Source organism: Nannospalax galili, unplaced genomic scaffold (assembly GCF_000622305.1).
Source record: "Nannospalax galili isolate Female #2095 unplaced genomic scaffold, S.galili_v1.0 scaffold634, whole genome shotgun sequence".
In the NCBI taxonomy this organism is placed as follows: Eukaryota; Metazoa; Chordata; class Mammalia; order Rodentia; family Spalacidae; genus Nannospalax; species Nannospalax galili.
Window position 1 is genome coordinate 1,308,797 of NW_008336853.1, and position 14,182 is coordinate 1,322,978.

The 14,182-nt window shown below is 43.5% G+C and overlaps 1 protein-coding gene across 1 annotated transcript in view; it reads left to right on the forward strand.

Annotated features, from left to right (window-relative positions):
• Positions 1-14,182, forward strand: part of Grb2 (growth factor receptor bound protein 2) — an 81,533-nt gene that overhangs the window by 50,577 nt on the left and 16,774 nt on the right. Inside the window, exon 3 of the mRNA XM_008831413.2 lies at positions 12,363-12,460. Within this exon, the coding sequence (XP_008829635.1) occupies positions 12,363-12,460 (98 nt within the window). The remainder of the gene's footprint in view (positions 1-12,362; positions 12,461-14,182) is intronic.

Here is a 14,182-nt window from a genome sequence, read left to right on the forward strand (position 1 = left end):
GTACCTTTTACTTGTACACTCCTAACACCAGAAAATAGTCTGTGATGTCCCAAGGGAATTTTGTTCAGTCTAGAATTCTATTGAACTCTGTGTCTGGTAGAACAAGTACTCAGGAGCAAACGTCAAGCCGAAACATTGACGGGTGTGGAGGACGGCAAAAGTCTGCTTTCCAAGCAGACCCTCCCTCACTTTTTTAAAAGTTTTTGAAATATGATCATGTGCTCAAGAGCCAGAATCAGGAAAACAAAAACCCAGTCCTCGGTACATCCCAGTGAGGGCAGTATGAGAGGAGAACCTCACGATTGCAGGCCTGTTGAAGAGTAGTCTAGGGAACGGTGTGCAAGACACACCCCATACCTGAAAAATGTAACGAGAATAAGATGCCAGGGGAAAAATACAACCATTAGGAACCCTAAAAAACACAGACTCTAATAAAGCAAACAATTCTTAAAACCAGCCGTTTTTTTCCTCCCAGAGCTATAACTTATGAGTTTAATGATGAAAATGGAACTGAAGCTGCTCTAGATAGACATTCATGACACAGAACCCTTCTGCTGTGTGGAGGAAGTGTTAAAAAGGCCAAATGAGTCTGTTCTAAGTAGCTGCAAACTCTAGTCATATCTTAGTTGATTATACTATGTCGGACCCTTGGATTTGGAAACTACTTACGTAGGTTAAGAGAGTGAGTATTTAGATGCCGGTCACCCTTTCGTTTCTGAGCAAGTATGGATGCTGCTGTTAGTACTAGGCCCACCCAAAGTCATGAAAAGGCACATAGATTGCCCCTTTAAATACACAGGACAGTGTTCTTTTAGTCTGGAATTGCGGGTCTGGCACACCCATTGTTTGCAGTAACACATCCTATTATTTAGCACTCCTGGTCCCTGTCTTCTCTGGGGGTTGTGACATTTCTGTAGGATGAAAGTGCTGATTTTCTACTTGGAGCTGTGTGTAGGTGCTTAGCACTATAGGCGGAGCAAAGCCAGGCTTGTTGATTTTTAATGGGGCCTGTCAAGTGCAGTGTGCTGTTCCCTCTGGCTGTCCCCACCCCCAGCCCTGTCAGGGACCTTGTTCCTTTCCAGTCTTCTAGCCCCACAGCTGCCTCTAGGCAGCCCTGAATGCTGTAATTAGCAGGGTGGTCACCACTTCAACAAGGAAAGGAGGAGTAATTTAGCCTGTTAACAGTTATCTTTGTCTCCACATTGGCAGTGCTAGGAAAAAGTTACTACATTCTGAACTCTCAAACCCCCTCCCTTCTTTTTTTTTGGTCTTTTTGAGACAGGGTCTCCCTGTAGCCCCAGCTGGCCTGGAACTCACTATGCAGACCAGGCTGGCCTGGAACTCATAGAGATCTGCCTCCCTAGTGCTAGGATTAAAGGCGTGTGCCACCCCCCTGCCTTTGCCTTTGTCTTGTGAGTACTGGGATTAAAGGCGTGCACCACCACGTGGTCCAGAATAAAATCTTAGTAAATAAAAAACAATGTCAAATCTGTATTTAGTTGTAAAGCATTTTAAAAATCACCTCTGCCAGGCGTGGTGGTGCATGCCTTTAATCCCAGCACTGGGGAGGCAGAGGCAGGTGGATCTCTGTGAGTTCCAGGACAGCTGGGGCTACAAGGAGCCCCTGTTTTAAAAAAAAAAAAAAAAAAAAAAAAAAAAAAAAAAAAACACACCTTCATTTTCCTCAGAGAATGTGATCATCCTTTATGATCAAAAGATTATTACTGCTGGGTGTGATAGCACATGGCTTTAATCCCAGTTCTAGGAAGGCAGAGGCAGGCAGATCTCTGAGTTCAAGGCCAGCCTGGTCTGCATAGTGAGTTCCAGGCCAGTTAAAGGAAGACTCTGTCTGAAAGACGGGGAAAAAAAAAAAAAAAAAAAAAATCCCCTTTATACATTTTGCTTCATTTGTTTATGGTAAAGAATAACTACACTCTCTAGATTTTTAATTATATCACTTTGAAAGGCCTGTGCTATGGATGAAATTTGATTCCTTGCCTTGTACTTTGTGAAGCTTCTTGTTCTTATGGAAGTGTAGTGGGGAGAGAGAAAGGTTGGTGGGGGGATTCCTCCTGAGAATTTATGGCTCTAGGGGAAAGAGGGAGATTCCTTAAGCCACCCTAATGAAACTCCCTGGGTCACACAATGAATTTGGTTGGGAAGTGGGAAAAAGGATTAGCAGGAGGGGAAGAGGCAAGTTTGTACATGTATGAAAATGTCAGTGAAGCCCATTATGTGGTGGTGCACGCCTTTAATCCCAGTACTCAGGAACCAGAGGCAGGTGGGTATCTGTGAGTTCCAAGCCGGCTGGGGCTACAGAGACACCCTGTCTCAAAAAGGGGATGTAACTCAGTTGTAGAGCACTTACTTCAACTGTACAAGGCCCTAGGTACAACATCACTGGGGCATAGGGGGTTTTTTGGGAGGGAAGAGCAAATTTAGATTCTTAAAATAATACTTAATGGGTTTTTAATTTTTAATTTTTTTTTTTTTGTAGAGACATTTCAAAACAGCTAGACTCTCCCTCCTGTACCTAGCCTAAACTTCTTTCTCTTGCCTGCTTTGCTGCAATTGTCTCTTTACTGAGTCTTCCTGCTACCTTCCTCATCCCCTGGAGATATGTGGGCCACATACCAACTAGAATCATCATAAATCTCCCTAGTTAGCCAGGTGCAGTGATGCACTTAATCCCAGCACTCAGGAGGCAGAGGCAGGTGACCAACTAGGTCTACAGGGAGACTGTCTCAAAACAAAACACCAAGTTAAAACAGGGTCTTGGGGAGGAAAATGAGAGATAATGTCTTACTCTAACTTTGTTGCTCAAACTGGCCTACATTCCCCACCACCACCTGCAGGCCTCTTCATTAGATTAGAACATTTGGGAGCCAGACAAAGGTAGCCCATTTGTGGTCCATACAGACCCAGGACACAAAAAGACAGAAGATGATGTTGATGGATTGAGGCAGATGGAAGGCACGAACATAGGATTGCCACCCATTAGGGTTTTGCTTTTGGGGTGTTTTTTTTTCGGGGGGGGGGTGTCTTTGAGACAGGTTTCCCTGTAACCCCAGCTGGCCTTGAGAGATCTTCCTACCTCCACCTCTGAGTGGTTGGATTAAAGGTGTGTACCACCACACCCAGCCCTTTTTTTTTTTTTTTTTTTTTTTTTTTTTTTTTTTTTTAAAAAAAAAAAAAAAAAAAAAAAAAAAAAGAGGACGATAAATCTTTCACTGTGATATATCAAAATAAAGTGACCCATCTGCCTCTGCCCCCCGAGTGCTGGGGTTAAAGGCACTTGCCACCATGCCTGGCTCTCTTTTTTTAAATGCATATACTTTAGGTTTTTTTGGTTTTTTTTTTTTTAAGGGCTGAAGAGATACCTCAGCAGTTAAGAGCATTGACTGCTCTTGTAGAGGACTTGGGTTTGATTCTCAACACTCTACATGGCAGCTAACCAACTGCAACTCTAGTTCCAGGGGAATCTGACAACCTCTTCTGACCTCCGTGGGCATTGCATGACATGGGTGCACTTACATACGTCATACACATAAAATAAAAATAATTTTAAAAATATATTTTAAAAAGCTGCTATGTAAAGTTAACAGGAAAGTTTCTCTTATTTTTTAAAATATTTTATTTTTTATTTTATGTGTATGAGTGTATTGCCTGCATGTATGTGAGTGCACCCGTGTCGTGCAATGCGGAGGAGGTCAGAAGAGGGCCCTGGAACTGGAGTTAAGGACGGTTTGTAGCTGCCATGTGAGTGCTGGGAATCGAACCTGGGTCCTCTGCAAGAGCAGTCAGTGTTCTTAACCACTGAGCCATCTCTCCAGCCCCTATATAACAGTTTTTATAAAGCATTTTATAAAGCATTTTCTAAAAATAGCCAGTGGCCAAAAGGCAGACCACCAAGCCTTTTTGATTCTCCCTCCAAAAGTCTCTCAAGTGTTTCCTCCCCCTGTAGTACTGGCCACCCTGTCCATCCTCTCCATTGAGCTGTGAACAGCAGTGCCCACCTGTTCTCCCATAGTTCATTCTCAGTGCAGCCAGAACAGTGTTTGAGAATGCAAAGCTGGTGACATTGGGTGATTTAAATGATCCTCCAAGCACCCAGGTTGCAGCCCCTTCATTTGAATGCTGCAATCTGCCATGTCTCTTCAGGAGAGCCTTTGCTTAGTCCTCATGCCTTTAACATCCGTGTCCACTAGAGTAGGGTCTTAGTGTTGCGTCCCAGCCCCATACTTAACCTAGCTGTGGCTCACATCTGCACTTTCCCTGCTTAACCATCTGCATTCACCTCCATTCTGGGAACAGAGGTGGAGAGGCCACCAGAAGCCCTCCATTTAGTGCGTGGTCACAGTAAGCCTATTCTAATTTGGCACTGCTTTAACTTTAGCTGTAGCCCAGGCTGTTCTGGAACTTGGAACTTAATGCCTTAGTTCTTGGTACTAGACTTTTTTTTTTTTTTTTTTTGAGACTGATAGTCTTTTGGCTATAAGGACTCTTAGACTTGAATTTTTCACTGTAAACCATTTGGTTCTCTTCAGTTTGCCTCTTGAATCAGTAAGGTTTAAGTGGAATTGAATAAACTGTTTCTGTTGCTGTTAATTGGGTAGAGGAGGAAGAGTTCTACAGAAATGAAGGTTAGTAGATCTTGAAGAGAGAGCTGATTGACAGGAGCTCAGGTGGTCTGTCAGGGCCAGAAAAGATAGTTATGATTGCTCACCTGCCTTCAAGTGGTTTTGTTTTTATTTTGTGTGGTTTCTTTGTTTTTTTTCTTTTTGAGACAGGATCTCCCTATAGCCCCAGCTGACCTGGAACTACCTATGTAGACCATGTTGGCCTCAAACTCACAGAGATCTTACTGCCTCTGCCTCCCAAGTGCTGGGACTCCAGGCGTGTACTAGTCCACGCCTAGCTATTTTGTGTTTTTTTTAAAAAGCATAGAATGTCACGTAAGATTGAAAGCCTGTTGAACAAGATGAAATATAACAAGTAAATGTTAGCTCAGCAGTTAAGAGTGTTGGCTGTTCTTGCAGAGGACCTGGGTGAGCACCCATGTGGTGGCTAACAACTGTCTATAACTCCAGGTCCAGGGGATCTGATGCCTTCTCCTGACCCCCATGGACATTGCACAACACGAGTGTACTTACATACATGCCAGCATAACACTCATATACACATAAAACAAATTTAAAAAAGGAAAAAGAATTAGCTATTTTTTCGTTATTTCATCAGTTAGGAAGTTTTGACACTATCATTTAAAGGAAACATAACCTGCTTTTTAGCTAGTGGCTGTTAAGTTTGAACAAGAGAACAGTCTATCCCCGTTTGCTTGACAGCAAGCTGGAGAGTCTGCCACATTCCTTCCACTCAACAGCTCCAAACAGGCTGAATAGAACTGAAGATAGAAACAGTGATTGCAACCTAGTTTAGACCTCTTGAGTTTTCCTCTGCTCTCCCAAGCTAGGGGTACACCTCTTCCTTGGTGTTTGACATTTGCTGTGGTCCCCAGAACTATACCCACCACCTGCTGCTACACCAAGCAGTTTGCCTGATTCTAGGCTCCTGGGAGGGGTATCCCTTGTATCTTCAGTTCACTAGGGGTGACATGGCACTTTGATCGCACAGAATTTGTCCAGTATGAGCTAAGGTGAGAGCTGGATTTTTGAAACCCTCTTTTTTCAACCCTGGGCATTGAACCACAGCTTTGAACACACTAGGCATCCATTTAACCATTGAGCTACGGTCCCCAGCCTCTGGAGTTTTCATGTGGACAGAATTTTCTCTTGAAATTCTGTAATCTGTGCCTCTGTCCCTCTCCTTTCTTCCCCCAATTGCTGCAGTTGAAATTCTGACATTCTGAGAGAAGTTCAGCTCCTGGAGTAAAGGGCCTTGCACAACTCAAAAACCTATCACCAACGACAGTTACTTTGAATGGAAATTCTTTGTACCCCTTTGGCTAAAAGGGTTTATTTTGGGTTGTTGCCCATGCATTTAAGGTTTCACTGACTCCAGATTTGTCTGGGTGGGGTAATGATCACTTAGATGTGAAAGACCTTCCTGTTTTGTCAAGTATCACATGCAGCTTTTTTTTTTTTTTTTTTTTAAAGATAGAGTCTCCCTCTAGCCCCAGCTGGCCTGGAACTCACTATGTAGAACATCTCAGTCTGGCCTCCATCTCAGTGATCCACCTGCCTCTGCCTCCCAAGTACAGGGATTAAAGGCATGTGCCTTTAATACCTGGTGTTAAACTGTTTCTTAGAGAAAGAAGTACCCTGCAATTTCGTGACTCTTCATATGTTTGAACATATTTAAAGTTCATAAAGGAACGCTTGGCATTTCAAAAAATGCTGGAATGGTCGCGGCTTGGCTCCTAATCGCTTTCAGATGTGGGGGAGCATGTTTCTCCCTATCAGTGTAATTAACCATTCAATGAAAGAATCAAAAACTGCAAGGTCTTCTAGACTGTTGCTGAAAATGTTGCTAGAAGAATTGAGGCTGTAAAATAAGACTGCATGGACTGGGGATGTAGCTCAGTGGTAGAATGCTTGCCTAGCATGTGCAAGGCCCTCCACCACTAAAAAGAAAACAAAACTGCAAAAGCTAGTTACAAATCACACAGGCAGATTGAAGCAGATATCTTCAGATTTCCAGGAAGCACCCTGCCTCAAGAGGGAAGTGGGATTAGTAGAAACAGAGCCACACTTCCTCTCTCCTGATCCAGCCAATGCATTGCCTCCTTCTGTCTGGAAAGTGAAATATCCCTCCCACACTTGCATTTCCATCCTTAAACCTTTTTTGTCTTGGAGAAAGTGCACACAAACAGTCCTAGGGAAAACATTCAGGGTGCTCCCTTTTGAGGTACCCCACTTGGTGGCTGTTTGGGAGTGGTGCTTAACTGATTGCCAAATTCTATTACTTCCTTTATTTTGCCTCTCCTTCCTTGAAATAAATGTATGACCTTCTGTCCTTTTTGTAGGACCTCCCTGATTCTGCTGGGTCTGGTGGCTCATACCTGTATCCCTGCACTCAGAAGGTTGAGGTGGGAGAATTGAGTTCAGAGTCAACCTGGGCTACATATCAAGACCCTGTCTCAATCCCTCTATCAGCACTGCCTCCTCCCTCCCCCCAAAAAGAAATTCTTGTCTCTGGTCAACTAATAAAGAGGGTGTGGTGGTAGTTTGATTTATCTCTATCTGGATCCTAGTTGTTCTGAGATGCTATGGACATCACTCCCTCAAAATATGCCACGTGCCATTCATTCTAAGTCCTATGGGGAATCCAGATGACCATTGAATGCTAGCTAGCCTCAGGACACTTACAGGATAGATTTGGAGAGGCCAAAACCTACCAACACACAGGACAAAGTTGTGGTAGAAGAGACGTCCTAAGGGATTGGGTTGTTGCTGACAACAATCCACATTAAATGCTGGAAAAATAAAGAGTGGCTAATGCGGATATGAGCTCTGAAATGAATCTAGAAAGATAAGTAGGTAAGAGGACAGCCCTATCAGAGGACAGGCTTCAGGATAGAAGTACCATGTGTTGAGTGATTGGGGAGTTAACTAGTTTGACTGAACTGAGGGTTCATTTGCAGAGTTAGTGGGTAATAAGGCTAAAGAGTAGTTTGAACTGAGAAGGTGCCATCCCTACTGCTTAAGTTTCTCTTAACAGACAAACATTTTTTAAACTGATTCGTGACACTAAACAGATTAAGTCAAACCAGTTCAACCTCACACATGAACTCCTGGACGTTTGATGGGCCTTGGTCTTCTAGTACATCACTGTTTTTGAGAACTAACCCAGCCAGCTAAATGGACTGCTTAGAAAGGTGATACTGGACTCCGGAGGCAGAGGCACGCGGATCTCTGTGAGTTCAAGGACAGCCTGGTCTACATAGTGAGTTCCAGGACAGCTGGGGCTACAGGGAGACCCTGTCTCAAAAAGACCGAAAAAAAAAAAAAAAAAAAAAAGGTGATACTGGGAAAGAAGACATTTGAAAAAGGGATTTTGCCAGTGGAAATCTTGGGAGCAGGAGATTTTTTTCTTTCCTTTCTTTACCTTATCCTTTATTTGACTCTATTTGGTACCATTACTTTTTTTTTTTTTTTTTTTCTTCTTCTTTTTTTTTTTTTTAAGTAAATAGGTTACTTTTATTTGTTTTGTTTTTGAGAACAGGGTCTCCCTGTAGACCCAGCTGTCCTAGAGCTCACTATGTAAACCAGGCTGGCCTCGATCTCACAGAGAGCCTCCTGCACTCTGCCTCCTGAATGCTGAAACTTAAAAGGTGTGTATAAACACACCCAACTATCCATGAAGCAGCTTTTTTCTTTTTTTGATGGTAATACTGGAACTCGAATCCAGAGCCTCAGGCATGCTAGGCAGGCTCTCTACCACTGAGCTACAGCCTAGCCTGAACAGGTTATTTTAGATTGTTAATGAAACAGCATAGTTTGAGAGGAAAACCAAATGGTTAATGTTTTACACACACTTTTGTAATCTTAACAAAATCCAGAGAAATTTTATGAATGCATTTAATTTCTTCTCAGCATGTTGGTTTTGAGGGGCCACATTGTCTGGCCTGACTGGGACAGGGTACTCTGTTTTTGCCTTGTAGCAGCTGTCTTGTAGCCATTCAAGATGGAAAGGACAGGCCAGGTTTGGTGGTCTATGCATTTAGTCCCAGCACTTGGGTGGCAGATCTCTGAGTTTGAGGTCAACCTGGTCTACATAGTGTGTTCCAGGCCGCCAGGGCTACGGGGAGACCCTATCTCAAAAGAAAAAAAACTACACCAGAATGGAGAGGACCCTCCAGGCAAAATGGAGATCTGTGACCTCTTGTGTCTTGAGAAGTGGAGATTTCTGTGGAAACAGGAACCTTTGTTATCCAGTACCTTTAAGTTCATTATCTCTTCATGAAAATTCATAGTGAACCAAGGTGGCTTCCATCTGTACTTAGCTTTAATCCTAGTACCCTGGGCACAGAGGCAGCAGGATCAAAGCCCACTTGGGGTATATAACAAGATCTTATCTCCAGAAAAAAAAGGTGGGGGACGGGGAGAAAAGGTTCGTAATGGCTTATCTGCTTTGTGGGTGTTTTTCATGGTTTGGCACAAAGGATAACAGGCGTTGTAGCCAAGATGTTTCTCATGCTGAGTGAAACCTGTAACAGATGGAGGTGGTGATTGTAAGGCCCCTACTCAGTGTTGGTGTAGTGAATCAGTGTGGTTTGGCACCGAGTCATTATCCATTCTAAGAAAGGATAGGCATTCTGATAGTTTCTCATGAAATATGTAACAGCAACTGAAGACAGCTGATTTTAAATGGCTTCCCAGGACTGCCCTTGCAAGGGCCCTATAGAGTTTATTCTTGTGTTTTAATTGTCTGATACGAAGCTCACCTCATTCCTCCATCTCTTAAGATTCTTCCCGATTTGGCTCACATTCTTTTCAAAGTGTCTTTTTTAATGTATTTGTGTTCTCTTGAAAGTATATGTAATTTAGCCAGGCATGGTGGCGCACACCTTTAATCCCAGCACGGGGAGGCAGAGGCAGGTGGATCTCTTGAGTTCGAGGCCAGCCTGGGCTACATAGTGAGTTCCAGGCCATCTGGGGCTACAGGGAGACCCTGTCTCAAAAGGATGAAAAAAAGGTGGAGGGGAACAGGAAATATATGTAGTTTGGGCTGAGGAAATGGCTCAGTGAGTGAGTACTTGCTCTTAAAGCCCAAGAACCTAAGTTCAAATCCCCAGCACCCATATAAAAGTTAGGCATGGTTGTGTGTACCTATAACCCTAGCATTGGGCAGTGGAGACAGTCAGATCCAGGGCTTGCATGTTAACTAGCCTAGCAAAAATGGTGAGCTGCTGGTTCAGTGAAGAGCCCCTGATTTAAAGGAATAAAGTAACAAGTGATAGAGGAGGTCACCTAAATTCTTCCTCTGGCATATGTACAGGTATACACAGGAAAAAGAAAAAAAGTCAGGCATGATGGTGCGCACCTTTAATCACAACGGCAGGCAGATCTCTTTGAGTTTGAGTGGGGAGGGGGACGATGAAAGGTGGTCACTAGATGTTGTTATGGCAATATTTCAGTATTGCTCCTTTGGTTGGTTTGTCTGAACTGGGTTTGGACTGGCTTGTGTTGAATTTTTGTAATTCAGGGACTAGCCATGAATGGTATTTTTATCTTTTCATAGATTAAGACCTTAAAATGTTAATACCTTCATTGTACTAGTGCTCTTAAAGATTGTTTCATAGGTTGATAAAATTTACATTTGTTTTCTGTGTGGGAAAATCCACAGGAGTTGGTGTTCTTTCACTATGTGGATTCTGGGGATTGAACTCAGGTGGTCAGGCTTGGCTGCAAGTGTCTTTTCCTGCTGAGCCATTTCATGGGCCCAATTCTGACTTTTGATTGAAGTGTAATAGACATAGAAAAAAGTTTATCTATCATAACTGAATTCCACTATGAACACACCCCAACAAGCAACACCAGATCTAGAAATAAAACAGCACCTCAGCGTTTCCATCATGTCTCCCTCGGCTCTGGAATACTTTCATTGTCTGGTATAAACAAAGCTCACCACATTCCTCCTCAAGACTCTACTCTTCTGGATTTGAGCTAACATTCTTTTCAAAGTGTCTTAAAAAAATGAACCTTTCACTGAAACTTAGTTCTTCCTCATTCATAATCTCATCTCTTGATCAGTCTGCTTCCGTTAAACCAGAGAGAGAGAGAGAGAGAGAGAGAGAGAGAGAGAGAGAGACTCGTCACCAGAGTACTTTATATGGCTACCAGCTACCAAGTCATAAAGAACTGTGGGGGCTACACAAAAATGTAGCTGTAGGGTGATAACTAGAAAGATTGCTTGGAATATTTGAAGTGGAGGGGATTGTGGGTTGTTGAGATCACCTGTTGAAAGGAGACGATGGATGAGCAAGCCCTAAGTCTTCTGCAGGGAAATGGTGGCAGAAGCAGTTTCCTCCTCCTCCACACACAGAATGAGCCTCAGACATCTGTGAGCAATGTGAGCTTTCATCTAGAAATACAGACTCCCAGGCACCAGCACCCAGGAGGGGCTTTGGTGACTTTCCCATCCCACTGCGAGCTCATGTTTATCTGTATCCTTTGCTAGTTTGTATGCTCAGACTTTCCCTGGGTTTGCTGCTGCTGTTTTGAGACAGGGTTTCACTATGTAGCCCTGACTGACTTGGAAGTCACTATGTAGACTAAGCTAGCCTCAAACTCAGAGATCCACCTGCCCCTTAAGTGCTAGGTTTAAAGGCATGCACCACCACACGTGGCTGTATGTTCAGACTTTTGAATAAAAATTAACTTGGGGGACTGGAGCAATAGCTCAGTAGCTGAGAGCTTGCACAAGACCTGAACTGTTCTCAGTGCCACATCCGACATCTCCAAGGTATCTGATACCTTCGGATCTCTTCTGGCACCTGCACTCTTGTGCACAGACAGACACACACACACATACACACACACATAATTAAAAAAAAATTTGTGTGGTCTTTCTGAAACAGGGTCTCCCTGTAGCCTCGGCTGGCCTGGAACTCACTATGTAGACCAGGCTGGCCTTGAACTCACAGAGATCTAACTCGAGGAAGCCATTTCACTTTCCTGATCCATTTTCATATCTGTAGGGTATTGTGGTGCATTTGAAGGCTCTCCAAGTCTTCTACCTGAAATCGTGCTGGTTGGTGTACTTCCAGCATTACCTAACCTGCACACAGTATGGCCATTGGTCATTCGAAGTTCTCCTGTGTAAGGTTGCACTTTGAGCAGCTTGGTGGGTGGCCCATACTAGCAGTAGAGAAGCTGTTGGGGAATCCGAGGACTGGGATTTTGGAGGTTAGCTTGCAGATCTCCAGGGAACACTTGAAGTTGGTCTCTGTTGCAGTTGCCTTTGCCTCACTGCCAGATTGAAGCCTTATTCATGCTGTCAGGCTCCCTTTATTGTCTGATATCAATGACTGCTGTTTATTAAAGTTTATTAAAGTGTCCTTCCTCTCCCCCCCCCTCCTTTTTGAAGCAGGGTTTCTCTGTAGCCCCAGCTGTCCTGGAACTCACTCATTATGTAGACCAGGCTGCCCTTGAATTCACAGGGATCCGCCTGCCTCTGCCTCCCAAGTGCTGGGATTAAAGGCGTGTGCCACCACGCCCAAGGAGAATTCTTTTTTCTAATTTTCACAGTTTAACATATAATGCTAGTGGTTGAAAGTTACAAGAAATCAGATATCCAAATAAGACCTTTCACAAACCCAGACAACACAATTGTTGTGGCAGTGCCTTTAAAGGGGAAAAATAAATTACTGATTTTTTTTTTTTCCCCTTCTTATTTTTCAGGTTTTGAATGAAGAATGTGATCAGAACTGGTACAAGGCAGAACTCAATGGGAAGGATGGCTTTATTCCCAAGAACTACATAGAAATGAAGCCACATCCGTAAGTTGGCCCTTTGGTCCTCAAGCTGCAGATGCACCTGTTTAACCCAAATATTGTTTTTGTTTGGTTTGATCCCTCCCCCCCCCAGACAGGGTCTTGACATATGTGGTGTGCATTGGGGGGGGTAAGGGATGTGAATCTTGTGCTTCAGCCTTCCAAAGAACTGGGAGAGTACTTGGATTCAGTTTCCAGCACCCACAGGATGGTTCACAACAGCCTGTAACTCCAATTCTAGAGGATCCAAAACCCCATCTGACCTTCACGGGCTTCAACATGCATATGACACATACATATACTCAAGGATGGATGGATGGATGGATAGATAGATGATTGATAGATAGATAGATAGATAGATAGATAGATAGGATTGATAGACTGATTGATTGGTTGGTTGACTGATTGATTGATTTTTAATGGAGAGTTCACACCTAGGAGTCATGGCACATATGTGATCTCAGCACTTGGAAATACAGATACGTGGATCACAAGCAGTTCGAGGCCAATGCATAGTGAAACCATATCTCAAATAATAAGAATAAAAACAAACTAAGATAAATAAATACATTAATCAGACATTGTGGTACATGCCTGTAAGCCCAAAACCAGGCTGAATGCCATAGGGATTTCAGAGCCAGCACTTGCATACCAAGACCCTATCTTAGAAAGCCAGCCAAGGCCAGGATCGCTGTGAGTTCAAGGCCAGCCTGCGCTACATAGTGAGTTCTGGTCAGCTGGGGATACAGGGAGACTCTGTTTTAAAATAAAAACCAAAAATATTTTAGCTCTACAGAGGGTCCTTGCCACATGGTTTTGTATTGATGTATTTGATGCCCCATGGAGGAGTATGTTCATTGTGCCTTGGCATACGATGATTCTCAGTAAGCATTTACTCTTCCGTCCTATTGTTCCCACTTCAGAGAGAAGGAAGTATGTTCTCCTCTAGGCCACAAGAGCAATGGACTTTTCTACTTTAGTTTTTGGTCCCCATGCTCTCTCTGAGCATTTCAAATTTTCTCCAGAACCCCTACACTCTGTCATATAGTGATATGTAGCATGGTGGGGACTCTTAAAGACTAGTACCTTCTATCTCACCCACCCATCTTTCACTAGCTCTGCCCCTCCTTCAGGAACAGTTATTTGCACACCTTGGTCCAGGCTCTGAATGCCCAAGCTAGAATGTAGTTGGGATATTGTCTGCTTGGTTTAATCCCAAGTGGTGAGACTTTTTGGATGACCTAACCCACCCTGAGTAGCAGCTCATTGGCCCCTCTCCCCATTACCACCCCAAACAAATGTCTGTCCTTCCCCTCACATAATGTAACCATGTTACATTTCTTCATATTTCCCCAAACGCCAAAGACATCCTCTTAAATATGTGTTATATAGCCTGAAGGGTCCTTCAGGATCATCTGACGTACTCTTTTCTATCCTATGAATTTCAAAGGCTTCTGATATTTTTATTTCAGTGCTGGTAATCTGTGAATATAGCTCTCACTATAAAGAATGCACAGTGCAAAGAAAGAAAAGAGAAAAGCCATAGAGTAATGTATGAGCTTGTCTCCATACATGGAGCCTTTGCGGAGGCAAGGACTGACAGCAGCTGTGGGCCATATGCTACTTAAGGACCAAATTCTAAGCTTGTTCTTATTTTTTCTTTTTGGTCTTTTTGAGACAAGGTCTCCCTTGGAGCCACAGCTGACCTGGATTCACATGGAGAACAGA